Consider the following 23,787-nt stretch of genomic DNA (forward strand, 5'->3'; position numbering starts at 1 on the left):
GTGTTGCTTTGCGGCGCAGACGCAGGTTTCATGACCTCTTTGCTGATTATTGTTCTCCCTAAACCTGAAACACCTCCAAACAAGCGCTGTCGGCTAGTGTGGGACGGTGAGGGCGAGGGAGAGATAGGATCCATCATATTTCACTGTCTTTGTTTTAGTAGTTGTGACGTTTGGTACAGATTCATCAGTTTGGGAATCACTGCTGTAAACAAACCCACATTGCATGCCGAACCTGCGTGCTCGTGTGTTCAGGATTACTTCAACATTAGTATGCTATCTAGCATTAGCCTGGACGTAGTCCCGAAAGAACTGATGTATTCATCTAGATTTTAGATCCTAAATATATTTCAATTCACTAAAGCATTGCACGGCTAAACCACTAAACGTGTGCAAATGACACAAAAAGGCTCATTCTCGAAGCACACGCAGAGGTTTGAATGCTCCCCAAAGTGCACTGCAGAGCAAACAGCGTCTCTGTGCTCTGGTGCCGATTATGCGTTTATTAAAGATGAGTCATTATGCAGACATTCAGGGCAAATTTGACCCCTTTCTATGTAAATGAGCCTCACGTCAAAAAGCACCTAATTCACAAAACCCAGCGCTAACAGCACCGCGCAGTATTAAAAGGGCTGAAGGTCTGAGTTTACAGTGATCAGTGATTGTCTGTTAATAATGTATTGTCATTATTATTATAATCTGGAGAGAAATCAGTCCGGGGCTGTGCGAGGCTCAACCCCAGCACACGGGCACAGTTTGTCCACACGTGCGAAGACAGTCAGAAGACGTTACGCAGGATGGGGATTATTATATGGACGAGCTGCTGTTGGTGCTTGTTTACAAAAATGAAGCTGTGTTACAGTGAAACTAGTAAACACCTGTCAAGTCCGGACTTTACAATAAACTGTTAAAAGAGCTGCCCCCTCCTCTCCCTGCTCGTCATCAATCTGCGCATGCTGTTGAGCTCCGTCAGTGTGAAGGTCAGTTAATGCCTGAGAGCGCAGCACCACGCAGCAGAGAGTGGAGGTGCAGACAGCTTCTCTCCACAATCAGACACACAACAAGAGCTTACTGCACAGATGGGTGAAACTTTATGGACATGTTTGCATCTGAATATCATCAGTGCAGTTTGCTTTGTGAATTGGACCCTGAGATGGAGCAGATAGCGGGGGCAATTTATGGTGCTATGAGCGGCCGCTTTTCATTCTTAGTGAATTTCCCCATATAATGTATCTTTAATGATTCAGTTTAGACATGTCTCAATAAACTGTCAAGACTTGACCCTGACAAGTCCAAAGTCAGGTAACCCATTAATAATATACTTGTATATCCTAAAATGTTAAACACTTATCCACATATTAGGTGCAACACTGATGTCCATATATGGTGATGTTTGGGGAAGGTTTACGGGTCTGTTATTTCCAGTAGGAGCCTACACAGCCTGGCACTCATTTGCAACAGATTAAACTGGAAACAGACTGTTCTGTTAGCATCTGTTCCATTCACACAAATTTGCGTCATACTCTGTCGATCTTTTTAGATAAAAGCCTGTCAGTGTTTCAGATCAGAGAAAATGATAAAATTACATTTCATTGTATCTCTTATGTAGTTGCCAGAAATCCATGCCATGGACCAGATCTGCAATCTGGTATTCTAAAGGGCACGTTATAGAAATCATATGCATACAAGATCTCTCTTTATCCTCTCCATAAACATTGGATCGTTCCAGACAAACTCCAGTGATAATTTGAAGTGATAGTGACCTGCTAGCTTGTTATGCAGGCCTACCTAACATTAAGGCGTCAGTCACTGCAGATAACACAAAGCACTGCTCACACAGTGTTTGTTTCTGCTCCATTAGTGATTTTTGTTGTAAATTTCCTCCACAAGACACCCAGTCTTTGCCAAATGTTAAATGTCTTCGACTTAAATGTGTTTAGAGTTCAGATTTAGGATGATTATAAGTCTATTTTTTTCCAAACTCTGTCTATGTTTGGCTCGAGCTGCTTTGTCACATCAGGTTTTAGCAGCCTGCATTGTTCTCCGTCTCAGCTGGTCTTCTGAGGGTCCTTGACTTGAACCCACAGAGCTCTTAGAAAGCGTTAAAAAGTGACAGTCTGTTTGTGGCAGGTCGGAAAATTTCAGCAGCCAATGGTTATGGTTAATCTCATGATTAGAGGACGGATCTGAGAGGATGTAATCTAGCTGGACAAAATACTCAAAATACTTATTTCACTTCTTTCCTGCTTTGGTTTGGATTCAAGATTCAAGATGTTAATTGTCACTCCAGTTCTACAAGTACAATCATGTGAAATACTTATGCTGGGACGCTCTGATTAGCAAAGGTATAATATTAAATATAGAGACATAAAATATAAAAATAATAATAATAAAGATATTGAGAAATATTTACATTTTTCTAGTATATACATTATAAGGCTAAATTATGTACATGTAAGGCAGAGGACTATACACATTCAAGAGGGTTGAATCGCACTTGTGTTGTTTTATTTATTTAAAAGTCTGATGGCCTGGTGGAAGAAGCTGTCCCTCAGTCTGCTGGTGTGGTGCCTTCAGGGACCTGTACCTCCGACCTGAGGGCAGCAGGGAGAACAGGCTGTTGTGAGGGGTGTTGTGTGCTTGATGACTCCCAGGGACTTCCTGAGGCACCGCTGGGCGTACAGTCCCTGCATGCGGGGCAGTTCACACCTGGTGATGTGCTGGGCCGTGTGCACCAGCCTCTCCAGCGCCTTCCGGTCCATGCTAGTGCAGCTGCCGTACCAGGTGGTGAAGCAGCCTGTCAGGAGGCTCTCTATGGTGCCCTGGTAGAAGACCCTGAGGATTTGGGGCCTCAGGCCACACGTCTTTAGGTGCCTGAGATTGTACAGTCTTTGTTGGGCTTTCCTGACAACCACAGTGTGGTTAGCCCATGTTAGGTCTTTGTGGATGTTCACCCCCAAGTATTTGAAACTGTCCACCATCTCCACCGCTGGGCCGTTGATGGTGACTGGGGGGTGAGTGTCTCCCCTCCCGTTTAATCCACAATGCAGTGCCCTTGGACTTGACGTTAAGGGAGAGGTGGTGGTTCTGGCACCACTGTTCACGGATGGTCATCAACTGCTGTGTCGTCCGCAAACTTCACAATGGTGTTTGAAGCCTGTGTCGCCACACAGTCGTGGGTGTACAGAAAATACAGGAGGGGGCTGAGGACACAGCCTTGAGGCGCTTCTATGCTGAGAGTCAGCGATGAAGAGGTGCGGCTGTCTACTCTCACCACCTGGAGGTGGTCTGTCCAGAATCCATTCACACAGTGCAGTGTTCAGGCCCAGATCTGAACCCTGCGCTTGCTGACAAGCCTGGAGGGCACTATGCTGTTGAATGCTGAGCTGTAGTCCATGAACAGCATCCTCACATAAGTGTCCCTTCCCTCCAGGTGGGAGAGAGCGGTGTGAAGAACGTGGGCGATGGCGTCCTCTGTGGCTCTGTTTTGGCGATATGCAAATTGCAGAGGGTCAAAGGTGAGGGGGAGCATGGGGCAGATAAGGGATTTAACCAGTCTCTCGAAACACTTGCTGGCTATGGGGGTGCAGGCGTTGGGGCGCTAGCCGTTGAAGCTGGCCACCTTCTGTAGTTTAGGAATGGGGATAATGGTGGTGGATTTGAAGCAGGAGGGAAAAGTCCGAAGGGAGAGAAGGCCGGCTGACTTGCGTGGGTTAATGTGCCTGAATGACCGGCGAACATCAGCCTCGGTGATGGAGAGGGGCCCGTCCTGATCTGTAGTGGTGGTTGTGGAGGGGAGAGGGGGGATCCTCAGGTTGTCAGAAGGGGCGGGACATGGTGGGGGGGTCTAGCAGAAGGGTTGAACCTGGCATAGAAGGAGTTGAGGTCATCTTGGAGGGCTGCTGCTGTGTTGGTGATTTGTTGTGTTTTTCCTTTAAAGTCTGTGATGGTTTGGAGTCCCTGCCACAGGTGCCTCGGGTTGTTGGAAGCCAGCCTGGACTCCAGTTGTTGTTAGTATTCCCTTTTTGCCTGTTTTATTGTTGTCCTCAATGTGTAGCATGAGTATTTGTACTCCTCTGGTGAGCCAGAGGTGAGGGCTGCTGTCTGTGCGTGGACGGCACTGTTAATCCATGGTTTTTGGTTTGGAGTGATTTTTATTGTTTTTGTGGGGACTACGTCCACCGTGCATTTTTTGATGAAGCTGGTGACGATGTTTGTATAGTCATTGATATTGCCAGTTGTGGTCCTGTACGCCTCCCAGTCCATGTGATCAAAACAATCCTGCAGGTTGGTGTCCGATTGGTCTGACCAGCGGTGTACGGTACACTAGGCTGGGGCCTCCCATTTCATAGGAGGGGAGGAGCAGGATGGAGGAGTGTATAAAAGGAGAAAAGCAGTGGTCCAGAATGTTTTCTCCGCATGTGCTGAAGTTAATGTGCTGGTACAGTTTGGGTAGTGTTTTCCTGAGACTGGACCTGTTACAGTCCCTGGCAACAGTAAGTGCGGTCACAGGATGAGCGGTCTCATACGCATTGATCAGTCTGTGTAACTCACCGAGCGCTCCGTCCGCGTCCGTCTGGGGGGGAATGTAGACACCGGTGAGAGTCACCGATGTAAACTCCCGGGGTTACCAGAAGGGCCGGCAACACAGCATGGAGACGCTTGAATGATGAATCCAACTCTCCTCTGTGACACCTGTGATCCCTGTCTCCAGGGCCTCCTTTTTGCCCACCAGCCAGCCAACTTCCTCCCAGACCACTCCATCACTCCCCAGCCCAGGACCCCCACCAGCTACCCCTTAACTATCCCCTGCCAGCTTTTCAAAATAAAACACCTTTTTGACACCTTACCTGTTGTCAGTCTGCAACTGGGTTCAGCCTTAACTCTTAAGATTAGAGTATTTTAGCAACAATATGAATAATAGAAACATATATGTTGTTTAAACAAATTGTAGGCAGCTGAAAAATATTAAATATTGCTCTATAACGTACTGTAGTGAACCTGGGTTTTAGTTGTCTTCCGTGGCTATGGCAACTACTCAGAGACTGTGCTTAACCTGTTCTGGATTGTTGCCGCTGCCAGAGACTCCGTGAGCTGATCATCCTCAGCAGCGGTTGATTTACGGGGAAGCTGAACTAATAAATGAGAGCTGAGCAAGTGGCAGTGTGTCTGGGGGCGGAGCGTGATCCATGTCGAAAGTCTGTTAAATGGAACCACTTTTTGCACTCACGGTGTCAGGGTGGGTGCCTTTCGTAGCCACTTAAGGCTGCCGGCGGTGAGGACAGCATAAGAAGAGAAGTTCCCTGTTCCCCTGGAAACTTAAGGGGTTCTGTGTTTGAGCGTGTAGACTTACTCAGGCTATGAATAACATTGCTGCTTAGAAGAGCCTTACTTTTGTAAACGTTGTGTGTTGACACCAGACCACACTGGGTAAAAAAAACGGTGGTAGCAGCAGTAAGTTGTTTCCGACCCACATGAGGTTTATTACAGTAAAGAGGCAGTTTCCAGAAAATCTGTAAATGAGAAGAGATGGAGGATCCAAAGCGGTACTTCTTATCTCTTTGCTGAACTTTTCCTGCACATGTGTTAGTTGTGTTTTCTGATAAAAAAAAAAATCACATCCTGTTTCCTTTTTATCTAACTAACATACAACTCACTGTGCAACTTTAAAGTGGAAATTATTTACACAAGTTCAGGTCTGCAAGCTTTGAATCTCTTCTGTGGAAACCATACATAAATACATTTTTTACTGATGCTTTTGAAGCTCATTGATGCATCAGTATTAATTTCAGCCTGTTTAGAAAGTTGCAATCGACATTAAAATTTAAAGTTGAGTTCAAATGTCAAGTTTGAAACACCTATTTCATCACGTCGACCGAGGACAGAACTTGTACATTTATTCTATTTTTTAAAGCTGAGCTCCTTGGTACAAAGTTTGGTGTGTTAAGCACAAATAAATATTGTAGTGTAGATTCAGGATTTGAATTGTAAATGAAGGTTTAGGTTTAATTTCTGCACACTTTCACTCTTGACTAGTTGTCTTGCACAGGTTTCCGAGCAATGAAACCCTGAAATGCATTTTTAAAAATTAGGTTAAAAAAGTAAATGTGAAAAGTGAAAAAGTGTTTTATGTCTCATCTCTGAAAGGCTGATTCATTTAAAGGTTCTAAGGGATTTATGTGGCAAGCTACATTCTGATGGCTGAGATAGGGAGCCTAATGCAGCTAGCTTGTCTTATCTCTCCGCACACAGATTTCCACCAAACCGTCGCTTCATGAGGGAAAATTCACCGTCTCTCTGAACGTCCATTTTTCAGTCAGTTCTTCTCTTTATGAGGACAGCTCTTTCCCTCAAAGTGATCAATATCCTTAAGATTTCAGGTGTTTATTTGTTTTGTCCTTGTAGTTTTTCTTGCATTGTGTGGGTTTTTCAAATTAAAAGCTTTGATATTTGTACGGCACAGTGTGTTCCATGTTAAGATTGACTCACTCGTTTTCCTTAATGCTATCTGAAACTTCTGAAGCCTCAGTTAGCGTGAAAGAAAGCAGCTTATCTTACCACTGGCAACCACACCAAACTCTCTGCTTTGCTCTCGAAGATGATGTGAAATCTGAGGATTCCCCTTTTCAATTCCTCATCCAGCTGGGGGAGTTCCAGCGCTGGACGTCACAGCCTCTCATAAATCACTGACATAACGTGTAGGCTTCTTTCATTATGGGATTTAAAGTTCAACATAGCAAACACAACCCACTCTCAGGCCTTTTAATTTAATAAAGGCCATAAGCAATTTAAATGTCTTAACTTATACGTGTCACCTAGATTTAATTTATACAGGAAATAGTGAAGAGGCGTCTGCTCAACTGTAAATAAAAATGAATCAAGGTAAATAAAATACATACATTCATCACTCTTCACTTTACCTGGCTGTTTGCCATATACAGGAGTAGTTTCAGGTGTTATACAGGTTTCAGGGGCTGGTCTTATCAGAAATTCTAAGCTTAATCCAAAAGGTAACTGGATTTGGTCGAAGTTCTTGAAGATGTTTCACCTCTCATCCAAAAGGCTTCTTTAGTTCTACGTGACTGGTGGACGGAGCTGTAGGTCATTAGTATGCTAATAGATGTGCGATCAAGGGAGAGTCGTTAACCTGAGCCGTTGACCTCATATCACTGAGAGTCGTTAGCACCCTCTGGTATTGATGGGTCGTTGGGCTCACATGATCCTGAGTGTGATCTCAGCTGTTTGGGCAGAGAATTCAACACTGCATTGTGAGTGGGTGATAGGGATGGTTTTTCTTACTATACCTCTTTCCCACCTAAATTTAGCGCATTGACACAGGTCTTTTAGAGCTGGGAAGACCCGCTTATAGATGCCGATTGTCTCCGTTCCCATTGCCAGTGGAGTATACTCCTGTCGGTCTCTTTTCTGCGGCGTCACCGTCTGACGTCACAAGCGCGCTCGAAACAGGGTGAGTAAGATGTTACGGTGGTTAGGTCTTTATTACTCATTCAGTCTGTTTATCAAACTCAAGGAGTCGCAGAAATTACCGACGGAGCATATTATTGCGCCAGAATGGGGGCGGAAATTAGCGTGTCAACACGGGTGTTTCCATCATTGCCGATCAGAGCCGAGGTGATAATTACCAGGGTCTAATGCAGAGTCATTTGACCCGGGTCTGAATGCCGATTGCAAACTTTCCACTAAACAAAAAAGCTGTGTGTCTTTTTTTACAGTGGGAAAGCAGCTAAAGATGGCTTCCTTGACACCTCTGTCAAACCAGCGGTCTTCTCTGGTCAGGATGTGAACCTTGCTGTCTTCAAAGGAGTGTCCTTTGTCCTTTAAATGTAGGTCGACAACTGAGTCTTGACCTGAGGAGCTGGCTCTCCAATGCTGGGCCATGCGTTGGTGGAGGGGTTGTTTTGTTTCCCCAATGTATGCAGGGACCTGTACATCAGGGAAACAAAACAACCCTTCCACAAGGACACTCCTTTGAAGACAGCAAGGTTCACATCCTGACCAGAGGAGACCGCTGGTTTAAAAGAACAAACATCGTCACGCTCACAACTGGACAGAGCACCCTTCCTTAAGGCGGAGACAGGAAATGTGTGCAACTATGGTTACATGTCACACAAATAACAAAAGCTACATAAATACTAATGAGGCAGAGTCATTATAATCACTCCACGTCATGTGGAAGACAAACTTGGAGCTAACACGGTGGTCTTATCTGTAAATATATTTTATTTTTCAGTTTTTACAGCCGTCCCTGTAAATATAAACACTCTAAACTTTTCACTGTATCTTTTCTAGACAAGAAAACGGTTTATTAGATCCTGAATATAACGTTAACTTTAAGACGCTGATGTCAGTTTATTATTTCAGGTTTATCTTAATTTAATCAGTTCTCATTTGTGCAGTTAATAACATGGAACTTGAATTTACGTGTCTCATCTCATGACGATCATCATCAACACAGCTTTTCACCTGGTCAGTAAGTCAGCATCGGTGCAGACCCGCTGGTGGAGGGTTAACAACCCACTCCCACTCCACTCTCAGAGCTTTGGGACAGCATTCAATGTGGCGGAGCCTCCACACGAGCGCTCAAACGGAGTGGAAGTGTGTAGAAAGTGGTTTGAGAAATGCCCTCTGTCCTCCAGATAGTCCTGTCTCCTGCCTCACGTGTCAACCCCGCCCTAATAAGATCCACCTGGGTCCAATTTCCCCTCGATTGTCTGTGTATATAAACCCTGTGTGTCTTCCCTCTGGTTGCCAGTTTGTTGTGTGCTCCTTTGTGTCGCTTGTTCCATCATTTTTTTCCTAGTGAATGATTTTGTGTGTTACCGTAGCCTTATTTTGACTCTGCTTTTTGCCTGCCTCTTCTGGATTGTTGCCTTATTGATTACCTGTGCACCTAACCTGGACTGGACATTGAACTCTGCATGTTTTATCTTACCCTGGCAGGTGTGAGTCGAGTCCATCACCTGTCATTCCATTGGTTGTGTCACACTTCAGAATAAAAACATCATGTAAAAACGAGAAATCAGGATCAGGCTTTTACTTTGAAAGTGTACTCAAAGTGTTGACATACAACATCTCTCTTCTACAGGAAGAGATGCTCTAAGTTGGCCGGCACATCTGCTTCCTGAAATATACGACTGTGTTCGATTTTTTATTACAGTCATGTGTCCTGTGTTATGTTTGTATTAATGGCAGATCATTGTTTGTGCAAAACTTTATGTGCTGCTGCCTGCTGTGGCCCTAGTACTCTTGACAAAGGGAGTTTTAATCTGAAGAGCGTTTTTCCTGGTTAAATCTGCAGTCGGGAAGATGGAGAGGAGAGTGGACTTGAAAGATTACAACCTCCAGGTTCCTCCCCCTCTCTCTCCTGCCTACAAAGCCCTGCTGCTCAGAGTATTTGCAGTTCACGGCTCCTCTGCCAACAGCTCCGAGTTGCTCTCCCCTCTCTCCTCTTGTCCCGTGCGCAGCAGCACTGCGCAGGCAGTCAGGGCAGCGGGCTGCTGTGCTCACAACCACTAAACATTATGCAAATGAGTATGTGATGACGTCACAAATATGCAAATTAGCGTATGATGTCATCTGGCGACTTCTAGCGACTTTTGGAGCTAGTGCTAGCTACATTAGTTGGAAAAAAGTTGGCAACACTGCTCCCCGCAGAGGAGGCTGTCATGCAAGCGCAGGCTAGTAACCACAGCAACTGAAGAAGCCAGATATACAATACACATCAAACCAGCAGAAATCAGTGTTTCTGCTGTGAAAGGTAATCTACAGCAAATTCTAATTGGCAAAACCAGCAGCACTTAGTTTGCTAACAGAGACTGTGGGAAAAAAAACAGCGCCAACTAAGCAGCAACACACTGATGTTGAGAACATTTAGCCGTGACAGCACAGGCACACAGAACTATCAGGAGGAAGTCAGAAACGGTCACACTGCCTGGACACTTCAGAGATATTGTCAGCCACTTCGCCATGAAACAACGCTGAACAGCAGCTGCATTGAGAACAAGCTAACGTTAGCCCGACTGCAACACCAACATAACACAACGTCACAGTAATCGCATCTTAGCAATGTGAAACAAATACAGCAGAAATGAAGCTGGGGTAATTAGCTGTCGAGCAGAACCGTCTAACTCAGCATCTCTTTTTAATCCTCTCAGGTCCCGTAGCTCTCTCCACCTCAGAAATGCCGCTCTGATGTTTACTCTCGTTTCATTTCTGTCTCGTTCCAACTCTTTCTTTTTAGCCTCCTTTTCCTCATTTCTCTTCTTCGGTTTAACGGTCTTTGTAGTGTAAGCTGTAGTTGGTAATGGAGGGATGGGCAGTTTTTTCATTCCTGCTTGTTGTTTTTAAGCCTTTGTGGACACAAACCGGCTGACGCTGCGCACACTGAAGAAATTGAGCTTGACAGTGTGAGCATGCGCGGAGGAGTGGTGCTGCGCAGCGTGTGATTGACAGCAGCCTGAGAGACTGCTCCGCTCTGATTGGTTGTTGTGTTTCGGGAGCGTTGGATTCTTACTAATGCCATTAGGAGCAGTAGGAGGAGCCAGAGGAACATGATTTATTTTACAGATTATCTCTCTCATGTACTACTGCATGTTTAAAGCAAGCGGCAACCTCCGGTGTTGAAAAATGAAGCCAATGCGGAAGTGCAAAAAACTGCAGTTCCTCGAGTGGCCACTTGAGGCTCCAGAAAACAAGAAATAACATTACAGCAGATGGGAAAATGCCCATTTTTACAGCAGAAATAAACATGTTTACAGCCTGGTACAAAAAACGTTTTTGTTATAAATAGCTAATTTTATTGTTCAAGATAACTGTACGGGGGGTGAATTTATTTTATAAAACACTCGTTTTAATTATATTAAGCCATAAATCATAGGGGCCGGATCACTTGATTGACAGGTGGATCCTGCTGGCTGTCTGCTAGACGTCAACACAGACACACAGACACTGAGCTTAACTTCACCTGTTTGTGTTGTTGGAGACTTTTGGAGATTTTTCATTCAAAGTTTGGACAAATAATCTCTCTGTGGGATTTATGGAACTTTATGGCTGTGCAAGAAGTCTGAGCTCCAGCTTTTCAGTGAGTTAAATGTTAGTGTTATTGTATTGAAATATTTTTAGCACTAAGTAGCAGGTATACTGTGCTCGCTTTAGCTGCTTGCTTTATTTAATCGTCAGTAAGTAAATAGGAGTCAGGAGTTGTTGGCGTTTCCCCGGAGAGAGAGATTCATTTTCACAGTCTAAAACAGCACACGGCTTGCAGTTCATATAGGCAAGCCTCCTATTCTCTGGATTTTTGACCTGTCTCATGTGCATCTCATAGGCCCTAATGTCTATTTAGAGATTCTACATAAAAACTGTAGAACCTGTAGGCAGATTTAGGTGGATTTTTAGTACGCTAAGTGTTCTGATTTCCATTTGTAGCACGCTTTTAGTCCAAGTAGTATATCACGTATCAGCAGGCTGCAGTGTATGCAGGAAAAACAGTCTGTGTGGAGAGCAAAAGCAGGCGGAACGTGACCCACCGTAACGATATCCCGGCTCCCATCTGACAACGATGTATTAATCTCTATAAACAGACATCTAAAGGAAGTTCAGCTAACAATCTGCTCCAGATCAAAATTCAACTTCAGACAAATCTGTTTGATGCTGTGTCACGAAAGCTGTGTCACGAAAGCTGTCACACTGCGCATGCATACAGTGTGAAACCACAGGTATTGGTGGCACGAATGATGCTTTTCATTTGTGCAACTACATCAAACCAACATTTTTTTTCTAAAAAAGTCTAATACAATTAAACATGTATTGAATGCTTCATTACTATTTAATGATGCTGCAAAAAGTCTCATCATGCTTGGCTCTTAATGTAATCTCTGAGAGCAAGTCATCTCTGAGAGCTTACATGTGTAGAGGATCATCTGATTATTCTGTCTTGTAATAAAAGAAATCCGCTCTCAGATGGGAACCAGCTCTGTTGTTTATTTAAAGGAAATAGACCTTACATACAGCCTGAACAGCACTTGAGCCCATGTTCAGGCTGGGATTGTACTAGAAAGTGTTGTATAGTAACATACAATACATCAAGCAAACTATAACAGAAGGAAGTCTTGAAAGTCCATTAAAATATTTCAGCTTTAACTTTTAGTCTTGTACGAGATACGACACACTTTCCTGTGGTACAATCCTGTATGTCTGACCCAACCATAACTCCTGACCTCCACCCCAGCAGACATGGTTAAATATCCTGTTTATGCAACAACTTAAAACACCTTTTTAAAGCAATGTTTGACCCCGGGTCAGTATGTTCTCTGCACAGTGAGCAGATTTTTATCATCAATGTCTGCCTACCTCAGAAATACAAAACCCTTCTGGTAGTCGATTCATTGTGAGATTTAAAAAAAAGTTATGGTGGTTGTGAAATGTTCTCAGGTTCGTCTCAAAGTGAGAATATAAAAACAATGTCATAACAGAAAAACAAGGTTCAGTACTAGTAATAACTAGTGATTCCATGCTGTGATAACACGGTGCCAGTCAGTCCTAACCAGTGAGATCACCCGCAATGAACCTCTGAACACAGCGTGGCTCAAGCCTTTCTCTGCAAATGAGCATGTTTAACCGGATTGTTTCAGTTTCCAACCCCAATAGTCACAATTTCAATCATCTGAGAACGTGTTTCTCGTGTTAAGTTGAGCTGTGAATGTTGGTCAGATTGTTTTTTTGTGGCTCTCAAAAGAAAACGAGCAAGTTTTATTTTTCCCATCATAGGAGATGAAAACTTTTTACAATACAATACTTGTAAATGTTTAATAATCATCTTTGTCAAGAGCATCAAGGTATTGCCAGCAGATCCTCTAAATACAACAAAATAAACAGTGCTTAAATATTCTACTCAAGTAAAAATAAAAAGTAGCTCAACGCCAACGTTACCTTACACATGCATCCTGTGAACTGAGCTGAAAAGGAAGAGACGAACTGATTGTACAGTTGGAACAATGCAAAGGTTTATATAGTTAAAGTATTTTGTATTATTGTGTGGTGTTTTAAAGGGTTAGTTTGGCTCCATCCTCAGTGTCAGTCTGCGTCAAAGGTGGTGTTTCCTCTGAACTCTCTTCTGCCCCATTCATGGTTCACCCACGTTTTCACGCCATGCATGACACTTTGGTCTGATTGGCCTGTTTTTGATGCGATGCATTTGATTTGGTATCTAGTCCTAGTCAGTTTTCTTTCTAGCTCGTAGATACATGTTTTACTCAGTAATGGATGGATGTACAAATGTAGCGAATTACTTAACTCCATTTAAACTGACAATCTTGAAGATTTCAGTCTCATTCTCTTGGGCGCCCCCTGATGGCAATAATAATAATTGCGGGAGGACACTCACCTATTTAACTAGACGTCCACAGCTGGCTACCATTAGGCTTCTTCAAGATGAGCAAGGCCTGAGCAGAATCGATCGCCACCTTGCCAAACACATTGCATGATGGTTAGACTGTGAGAGGCTTTAAAGTCCCGCGAGAGCGAGGTGGCCGCAGTTTTTCTCCACTGACTGCACAACTCCGTGCATGATGGGAAACGACTTGCTCTGGTTTGAGTGAAGTGCTTATTGGCTGAAAAAAGCTCTGACACCCCCCAAAAGGAAGTGATGAGACGTCTGTCTTATTCATCATTATTCATTAAACTTCATGAAGTGTCAGACAGACTTTATGACTCCTCCCCCGAATGCAATCAGCTGCTCTCGCCTGTCATCTGGAACAAGCCTATTGTCACGGTTGTAACTCTTGATTTTCCTCGCTGACCGTCGCTTTCCTTTTTAGACTGTTTGCTTCATCTGAGCGTCGCGTTTGTTTCTTTTTCTTTGGATTTTCACTTCTTGTTGAAGTTGTATCTGTAGTCATCCATCTTTTCTTTGTTTGTTCAGCCATAGTAGATTACCGTTTACTCGCAACACTTGCAGAGACCGGAAAAGCAGCCGCTTAGCTCCGCCTACCCTCTCTGGCAGACCAACCACTGCTGGCTGATGGAAAACGCGTCACTAACTGGGGGCCGCTTGTGATTTCTTCCATGAAAGGGGGTACTTACACCCTTATTTGGAATACACTGCTCTACATCTAAAGTAGAGTAAATTGTGTCGATGCTTAATAAAAACAGGGTGAAAACAAAACGCTAATCCAGGCACAAATATGCAAATCTAACTGGAAAGTATTATCTATAAATCACTTATTGTAGTGGCTAAATCATCAAAGCTAAGGCTTAAACCACTTGAGGTCTTTTGTTTCTTTTCGTATTTAAAGTAACTAGTACCGTATTGGTCCAAATATAAGACGACCCTGATCATAAGACGACATCCCCTTTCAACACTAATTGTTTCAAAAAAGAGTTTTTGAAGATTTTTTTTTTATAAAGAAAACAATTTAATTTTACCTTTTAAATAAAATCATGTTTTCAAAATCTTTAAGATTAAATTGTCACATTTAAATAAAATAAAAAGCCTTTCAACATTTCAATAAATCATTAACCATTGAAGTGAAGTGAAGTCTATTTATCTTGAAAGAGCTGGATGACAGCTCTGGTAACGGGCAGACCTTTGTTATGTTGTTCAGTCACACACTCTCCTGTCAGTCTCTTGGAAGCGGTCGCTTCGAGGACCACAGTACGATTTTTTCTGGGCTGAGAGCGCAGGAGGATGGGGCACCGAGCTCCGTAGCTAGCTGTGGCCCTTTTGTGGGCTCAGCATTTTATAGACATTACACTCTGTGACAACAATTATCTTAAAATTAGCATCATAACTCCGCCTCAGTTGTTGGTTAACTTGGCCGACTTTTAAGCCACATTGTTCCGGACGATCACTTTATCTCTCTGTTTTTCATCCCCCTGGCTCTGTAGCTGTGAGTGACAGCTGGCCTTATTCATGATGGGTACACTCGATTCACATAAGTGGCTCGTCTACTGTTGTGAACGTATACTGGTCTTTAAAAGTCTAGACGTCGAATATAAGACAATCCCACTTTTTCAGATGTATTTCGAGGGGGAAAAAACGTCTTATTTTCGGACCAATACAGTAATTGTTGCACTATGGATCAGATGTTTCTGTATTCATGTGACGGCTGCAGAACAACTTCTTTCCCATATGACTCGCATGTATTTATACAACATAAAGATGTGTGAGATATGATGCTTTGACAAAACATAACACATTCAAATCACTCAATCTAGAGCTTATTAGAAAGAATAGTTAATTATTTTCATCATTATATGTAAACACTTTGAACTGAAGTAGAGTCCACTTCACTGTTTGTGCTTCTCAGAACACTCATGCAATACAATCTGTATATTACCTTTGAATCGTAGACCAATTTTATCCACACACATTAATATTAAACCATCAGAGCAGCTGCTCCGGCCATCCCACACGTGGGAGGTCAGATAGGAGTGCGCTATTAAGTTTATTAAGAGTGCAATAAGATTCTTCATATTTAGGTGAAAAACCAGCCACGTCAGGGGACAGAGGGGTTACAAGTGAAAAACAAAGCATCCACTTTAACCCAGCTAGAATTCAGTGAGACATACAGTATGTCCATTCCCTTATTTTCTTACTCGATCTCAACCACCGTGACTGCCACTGTTTTTGGTGTGAGTGTCACATGCATTTTAATGGTAGTGTCTCAAACGAATGGACATATTTGGTTTCAAACAATAAACAGGAGCATGAACTTATTAGTAGCCTACAGCTACATGTAAGCCAAAGTGTCACGTGCTAGTTGCCTTCCACAGCATATCTGTCGTTTTGAAATGGGGGACATGAAAATCAAAAGGGTTAGCAAGCATTGGATGCTAACTCTCTAGCTAGCTCGTAGGTTCTGCACTCTTTATTACAAGGATGCAGGGATGTTGAATCATGTGAAACCGTTTAAATGCATGAAAATGTATTCAAATATCATTAAGGATACCTAAAATAAAACAGTTTTTGTCCTTTTTGAGCCAGATACTGGCACGTAAGTGAGGTTAGATGCAGGATATACCGCAAAATCCAAAATCCAAAGTCACACAGGAATATAAGACGCAGTCTGGTTTTGTGGGTATCCCAGAGGAAAAAAGGTTTTCTCTAGCTATTTATTAATAAAAAATGTGTATATTCAACACTATTTAAACTTATTTTCATCAGAAACACATTCAAAACACACACAGATTACAGCCTACCATCTGTTTTCACCATGTCGAGTTTGCAATCCTGCTAGCTATCGATGGGGTAGTTGAACTCAGCTTTGGTTGATCGGCTAAATCAAAATGTCCACACTCACAGACTTTGAGGCGCGTTCCTGGTAAGTGTGTGAGTGCTTCGTGCTGTCCCACTGTCAGATCACCAAGTGCGTGAGGGCTCTGATGCAGACTCTTTAACGCCAAATTCAGGACTTCCCATGAGTTTGCATATCCACAGTCTTTCCCTTTGTAGTCACCCAGAGTCTGAGCCAACTTGGTGACGTATACAAATGTGATTGTCCAGCCCCACACTAAATGTAAACAAATGTTAAAGTAGTATTTAATAAAATGTAATAAATAAATGTAAAAGCGAGCATGGACGGTGACGGGAACGGAAACTGCAAATATGTTGATCTGTAAATGACGACATGTCATTTATTATGTTGTTTATTAACGTGTTTAGAGATGTTTGTGTTTTTCAGATAAATATTCACAAAGGTTGAACATTACTGTCTTTCTGACTTTTCATAGTTTGTTATTGTTGTGAGGGTAGCGGCTGCACGGGTAATCATGACGGTGCGTGTCTGTTGGGAAGCTTTAGCACCATCGTCTGTGTTAAATACTGTAACACAATAAAATACCTCTGCATTTTATACTGGTATATTGGTCGCACTGGTTTATAGGACGCAGCCCACTTTTTAGATGAAAAACATGTATTAAAAGTGTGTCTTATACACCGAATTTTACAGTATTTGATTAAATACAAGGGGATTGAACAAAATAGTTTTAAACCTACACAAACAGAACATTTAACATTTATGTAAGACAGGAAGAAAACTTACCATGAAACAGACGCTACAGTGTGCGACTGTGAGATACAAAAGCGGGGTGACAAAGTCTTGTTATTTGACAATTGCCGTGGTCATAGTTTTTCGTAAGGTATCTTTAGAGCTGTTGCATGATGATACTACTGCTGCTGTGGGCTCAGGTAAATGCAGTGTGGCTATTTCTCAAAGCTCTGGTTCATCTACGGCAACTTCCAGGTTTAAAAGTTCAAAAACAAAATTCAAGGCATGTCACAGAATGTTTCAATTGTAAAATATTGAATTTTTTGGACGGTTGCAGAGTTGAAGATAAATTAATCTTGTGTCTGTGTGTTTTAGGGGAACTCCACCAAGTCCTACCTCCGTCACAGTCCCCCTCTGTCGCCTCTAATTCTGAAGAAAACAAGGACAAAAGAAACCATATCCATCTACCACCACATAGCATAAAATACAACCTCCTTTTTTCCAGCATCCAACAGCAAACACAACCCTGAAGCGTTGATAGAGGAATTTATGACCACTCACCCCAAAATCCCCCCTGAAGCAGTCAGCACTACGTTCCACTGAGTATGCGGCATAGGAGCAAAGAAACCACTAAACTGCCACCCATAGCCAAAAGAAGCAAATATTGAACATTCAGTCTCAACCCTCTCCCTTTAATTATAACTTTCTCTTTCCCTTGACCTTCTTGGCCCTCCGTCTTTTTTCCGTCACCTAATAACTAACACCATTTTCTCACCTAACATACACACTCTGGGAGTTATCTGGAACAATCCCAACTTCCTAATGAACAGGTATTGGTAAAGGTTTCCCACATCTCAAATATGTCTCACTCGATATGAATCACTTTTTAAAAATGTGATCCACTATTCAAGTGTGATTCCAATCCTCTGCCCTATTTGTACATAAGTTAGGGTTTTAAAAACTTGGGTACAAAAACTGCAGTGTATTTCTTCAGCAGTGAACTAGGCTGTAATGACTGCAACGCAACCTTTGGCGGCAATTACATATTGTTAGTCTTACTTAAAGGGTCTCTAAGGAGATTTTTTCTAAACATAAGATCCCTCTTTTGATCATAAACAGCTGATACATCGCCCTCTTCAAAGCCTCCAGACTCCATTGAAAAAAACTGTAATTTTACCTTGCAGAACACAAGTTTCTTCATTGGCATGTATTGTATATTTTTGGGGGTGATACGTTACAAAGTAATCCGTTTTTTGTCGCCACAAAAACATAAAATCCCCGAAGCACTGTTTCTGTTTCTCTCCTCCTTCTTGGCAGGTAAACACAGCTGTGTCAGTGCGCATTCAGCTAGCGAGATGTAAGAGAGGACAGCGTTTACTTTGTGGAAATATTCACAGTATTCTGAATGTTTGGGTGAAAGGGACGAGAACAACATGACGGTGAAATGTAAGCTGTGTCTGGAGGATAAGTGCTCGTCAGCTGTGAAGAGCTCAACTTCAAATGTGAAGAAGCGTCTGCAGCTAAACACAGCTCCACAACACTGGTGGGACTAAGAGCCCGTGTTGTATTGTTGTCATGGAAACAGCTGTGCCTAATACTGTATGCCTCTGCCCAGTTCACTGTCAGATTGTTAGCATAATAAAGAGCTTTAAGGTTATACTGCCTCTGTCATTCCTGTTATTAGGCTGCAGAGTGACAGATTATGGGCCGTAAACGAGGCTCTGCAATGACGGTAGAGTCAATACATTCAAAGGTAGATGTACAGTAGGCTACACGCCGTCCTGACAATATAACCAACTTGTGTAACGAGTCACAAAGAGGGTTTAATTTTTGGTAACACAAAAGTAATCTAACGGGTTACTTTTCTCAGCAGGTAATGCAGTAACGCAACAAGTAACGTTGGCAGGAGCGACTCTTTTTCACTTTTTCACCCATGCAATGACCGCTTCATGATAAATATCAATTTTACAGTTTGGAAAAATCTATCAATTTCAAATCAATGAAAAAGCGATCTGTCTCCATTAAAAAACAAACAATGTTTGTTAAAAGTTTTATTATTCAAATTTAGTTTGTTTAGTAACAAAAATGACCTGGGTCAGAGTCTAACCCCATCCTGACCTTGCTTTCAACACAATGTTTTTGTTTTTTTTACATTTGAATTGTCTCTTTATTTCATAATAAAGATGCATTAATCTGAGGTCACTTACAGATGTGTGGAAGTAAGACTGCATTTAAGTGGTGTCACCTGAGTCAGCAGCTGTTACTGACTGAAGACTACAAGCTGCATTGTGGGAAACATGAGGTTATAACATATGGAGTCAAATAACAAAAGATGTTGAGTTCCCAAAGTAATGCTCACAAATAATTTCACAGCCAGCAGTTGTATTTCATGTTTCACAATACATCATTTTTTAATTCTATCACAAACACAACTAAAGGTATCTCTGGAACAAGCATGTGTTCGGAGTTAGCAAACAGCAGCAGAGGCTGGTTTTATCACAGTAAAGTTGCCAGTTTTAAAACGAAACTAAAACCCTCTCACCGCCCTGATCTTTTCATCACTCTATAGACGGAGGAACTGCACAGAAGTTCTGGCGTTGTTGTTCAGGTATCAAATTAGCAGGCCAGCTGTTACTACCTGCTTCAAGTCTGTATGCTATGCTAGGCTAACCATGTTGTTCTCTTCTGTTACTTTCTGATTTAGTCTAAAGCTGAGTTTAGACAAAGAGAAGCATTGTTTTTGCCTCGCGCAACTTTGACTATGGTCTCATTTGTGTTTATTAGTGTTGGTTAAACAGAATTGGGGATATTTTCCCGTCTAGATGTGTCAAAAAACAAAAGCCAGGCGTTTCATAACATCACCTGGAGGAGCCCCCAGCTCAGTTAATCGCCCCTCCCCCTCCATGAACTGTCTGGATAACTTTTCCTGCTGCTTCCAGCTCCTTGAGGCTGACCAGTGCCCAGTTTGAGCTGTTAGCTCGGATCAGTGCCAGGATTTGTTTCCGCTGTGGAGCGCCTGTCAATCTGTCTCCGCTGAGTGGCAGTTTCACTGTATCTAGCAAGTCACAAGTGGGCTGAAATCTGTCTTACTACAGCGCTATGAAGCCAGATTAAACTGATTTCTGTTGTGATTTAGTTGCTATAAACAGGTCAAAAGGATGCTGAAATACTTACGTGTTGATGCAGATTTAGAAAAGGTTGACTTCTTGCTTTGTCACACCCGTCCTAAAGACAAACAACTTTTATAATCCTTGTTTTTTGAATGGAGTTCAGCTTGGCCATTTCTGAAGCCACACAGAAAATATCAACTCAGCTTACAAATTCACATCTAATTGAGTCTTTGCATTGTTTTTATGTATTCAGCTATGCTTTTTGTCACACCTGAATAAGACAGTTGACTTATATTGACTGTGTGCAGCTTTAAAAAGTTAACAGAGTCACTGTGATCAGGAGCAGGACAGCAGACATAGAGGTCCTTTCACCAGGGGCTCCATTTTGACAGGTGCATTGTGTCCAGATGTGTGAACCTCTGTCCTGTGCGTCTTTATGTTCATTTTCATGTCTGTCCCTCCTTCTTCCTCCTGCCCCCTCCTTCTCCCTCTCCTCCCTCCAGCCCTCACGGAGCTCCTGCCGCCCTGCAGGAGGAGACAGAGACAAGGAGAGGTCGTCCACGATGGGTGAGGACGAGGAGGCGGAGTCAGGGCAGTCCAGCCAGTCTGCTGCAGAGGATCGTGGGTAGCCTTCCTGCAGCGGGGAGCCTGGAAACAAGAACTTCCAGTACAGGTCTCCTTTGAAGAGATAGACGGAGCCTGGAGGAAGGAGAGGAGGTTTAACAACACACAGTCTATATATTTGAATGTTATTTTGTCCTGTCTGACTTGTGTGCTTGTTTTATCAGCCTCTCCCCTCCTGTCTTACATCTTCTGATTAATCTTCTTTGCTTAATCTTAAGCTTCTTTGCTCTGAACTATTTCAGATGTTTTAACTGTTTGTTCCTGCAAATGTGCATCTGCAAAATGTAATCAAATCTTCATCACAATAATTCGTATTTTCACATTAGTTTTTCATATTTTGAAGCGGCTGACGAGTCTGCCGCATTTGGAAGAAACAATGTGTTGAGTTTGTTAATAATTAATAACACTCGCTTTTGAATTATGCATGTGAGAACAAACAATGTGAAGTATAGATACATCCTGTCCTCACCGTCGCTCTCTGTGGTGATGCCGCTGACTCCCTCCCTCAGCAGGCGAGTCCAGGCGTCTTCCTGCTCGTCTTCCTTAGCGCCTCCCATGTTTCCCCACAGAGGACCCTCCTGTGGGTCCCAGACCAGACCCCACCTCACTGCTGCATCCTCCTCCTCTTCATTATCTTCATCTGCTCCAGCTAAGCTCAGCCCCATCCGGAGGGCAGACAGAGGCTGCGGGTAGCCCTCCTGCAGGGACAGATCCCTGAACAGCCAGTACTGTGAACCTGCAGCAAGACACCACCTGGAGAGGTTAGTTCTTTGTTATTTCCAAATTTACCAAAGAACAGTCAAGCTGTAGGCAAGCAGAAACCTTCAGGGCTGAAGACCAAAAGCAGAAGTTCAAAAGGTGCAGTTCAACGAATGTCCACTTGAGGCTGACACCAGAATGGAGGTTATCCCATAGACTGTATAAATAATGGATGTAGCCACCATGACGTCACCCATTGGTTTCTAGACTGCCTAAATGAAGCCAAAATATGGCCGCCACCATGTTGGTTTACTGGAGCCTGAAGTGACCAAATTTGCATTAGAGGGTGGAGCTGCAGAGGAGTGAGGGGTTGAAAAACATCAAGTTATCAAAGGTAAACAGTCTGTGTCCTTGGCTGATTCATTAGCTGGTAAATGAGCTAATTTAACTTAACCAGGAGGAGATTCTGTTTGTGGTGGTGACTGACTGCAGGTGTTTACTTATCAAACTCGCTCACCCAGCGAGAAAGCGGCAGGTGAACGGAAAATAACCGGTTATAAAAAAATTCACCCCCCGTACAGTTATCTTGAACAATAAAATTAGCTATTTATAACAAAACCGTTTTTTGTACCAGGCTGTAAACATGTTTATTTCTGCTGTAAAAAAATTTCCCACCTGCTGTAATGTTTTTTTTTGTTTTCTGGAGCCTCAAGTGGCCACTCAAGGAACTGCAGTTGCTCTTGTGCATTTCATTTTTCTTCATTTTTCAACTCCAGAGGTTGCTGCTTTATTTATTCCCATTAGGCCTCTTTAGCCCTTTTTACACTGCCAGTTCAAGGCAGGATTATTACGCCTCTGTTATGTTCCGTCTCATTGAACAGAGGCGGGACGGTGGGCGAAGTCGTTCCACCACTGAGCCGGCATTGGAGGTAGTAACAGAGGCACAACAGGCAAAACTCCGTCTGTGTAAACCGGCGGGGTGGAACAGCGCAGTGTGTGTGTATTTGAAGCACGCGCTGTTTGTTTACACCTTACGCACGTTTTGCTTCTGCAACACTGGAGCGCTGTTTAAAAACACACACTGGGGCGGCTTTATGCCGGCGTTGCTTGGTCCAATGTAGAATGACAAAGGTGGAATGAGGATGGAGCTTCTTCACAGCACTGAGGCAGAACCGCAGTGTAAAAAAGGCTTTTGAGTGACAGGTGGGAGCTGCTAGCTGTCTGCGAGGTGTCACCTCAGCTAATTCAGTCACTGACTGTTGGAGCCTTTTGGAGATTTTTCCATGTAAATGTCAGACAAACAAATGATCTTGCTGTGCGCTTTAGTGTACTAACAGGCAGTCCAACGAGTCTGAGGCAGTTTTTACATTCAGTCAATTCTGCTATTATTTTATTTATATGTTAGCACTAATTAGCAGCGATCTGAGTCTGTGCTCACCATACCTGGCTTCTTAGCTCGTTAGGTGTCTCTCATACATTGGCATGGACAGTGGGCCGTAGTGATTTTGTTCCCCTGCTGCTCGCTCTCTCACTGTAGATGTGTGAGAGCGAACGGCAAGTTTGTTACAAGCTTTTTATGTCTCATAATTACCAGATTCCGGTCAGCTACCACCACAAATAGAATTGTCAACGCTAACTAGCAAATTAACAGGCTAATAAATAATCTATAGGCGTAGATTGTATAGCTTTGATAACTAGCTAAGGCCAAAATGTCAAACTTGAGGCTTCAAACAGAGGCTATGTTCATTATTGATACAGTCAAAGCGTAGGTTTACAGCTCACTGTTTTGCTGTGTGTGTTTTCTGTTTTGAGTCCACAAACTTTGATATAATTTCTCTTCCTGGTCTGAATCCTGAAATGAAAGTCTCTGTGGAGGCGAAAACCAGCAAATCCTTCAAAATAAAGTAACACTCATACTGTATGAACGTAATGTGAATACACTGTACCACTGATAAAGATGATGGCGTGATCTGACTGTCTCTCCAGCACAGCGTGAAGACGAGGCAGGTCAGGAGGAAGACCCCTCCACAGCCTCCTGACTGAAGCCCCCCGACCCGACACCAAGCCCCCACCGTTGACCCGCCACATCGTCAGACCTGGAGGACGAGGAAGGCGGCAGGAAGGAGGAGAAGTGAAAGAGTGGGTTAAAAGGGAGCCAGACAAAATGTTGTCTTGACTGTCTGTTATGTAATTGTAATTATGTGGTGTGTTCAGACCTTTGAAGAAGAAAGTCTCTCCTCTGATCCTCGCCACCGCGTCGAAGCTGCTGTTACAGCGATCGATGACCGAGCTGCAGGCAGAAAACACACTTCACATGTTGGAATAAAATCAGGGCTGAACTTTGAAACCAA

The 23,787-nt window shown here is 43.1% G+C and overlaps 1 protein-coding gene across 1 annotated transcript in view; it reads right to left on the reverse strand.

The window, feature by feature from the left end:
* Window positions 1-3,598: 3,598 nt before the first annotated feature.
* The window catches only part of mmp17b (matrix metallopeptidase 17b), a 30,769-nt gene continuing 10,580 nt past the window's right edge, over window positions 3,599-23,787 (reverse strand). Inside the window, exons 8-13 of the mRNA XM_069669371.1 lie at window positions 23,653-23,726; window positions 23,383-23,532; window positions 21,207-21,473; window positions 20,445-20,812; window positions 4,307-4,573; window positions 3,599-3,844 (exon numbers count right to left, since the gene is read on the reverse strand). Of these exons, the coding sequence (XP_069525472.1) occupies window positions 3,599-3,844; window positions 4,307-4,573; window positions 20,445-20,812; window positions 21,207-21,473; window positions 23,383-23,532; window positions 23,653-23,726 (1,372 nt within the window). The remainder of the gene's footprint in view (window positions 3,845-4,306; window positions 4,574-20,444; window positions 20,813-21,206; window positions 21,474-23,382; window positions 23,533-23,652; window positions 23,727-23,787) is intronic.

Source organism: Semicossyphus pulcher, unplaced genomic scaffold, assembly GCF_022749685.1.
Source record: "Semicossyphus pulcher isolate SPU_LCO1_2020_fin unplaced genomic scaffold, fSemPul1.0.p SCAF_2, whole genome shotgun sequence".
NCBI lineage: Eukaryota > Metazoa > Chordata > Actinopteri > Labriformes > Labridae > Semicossyphus > Semicossyphus pulcher.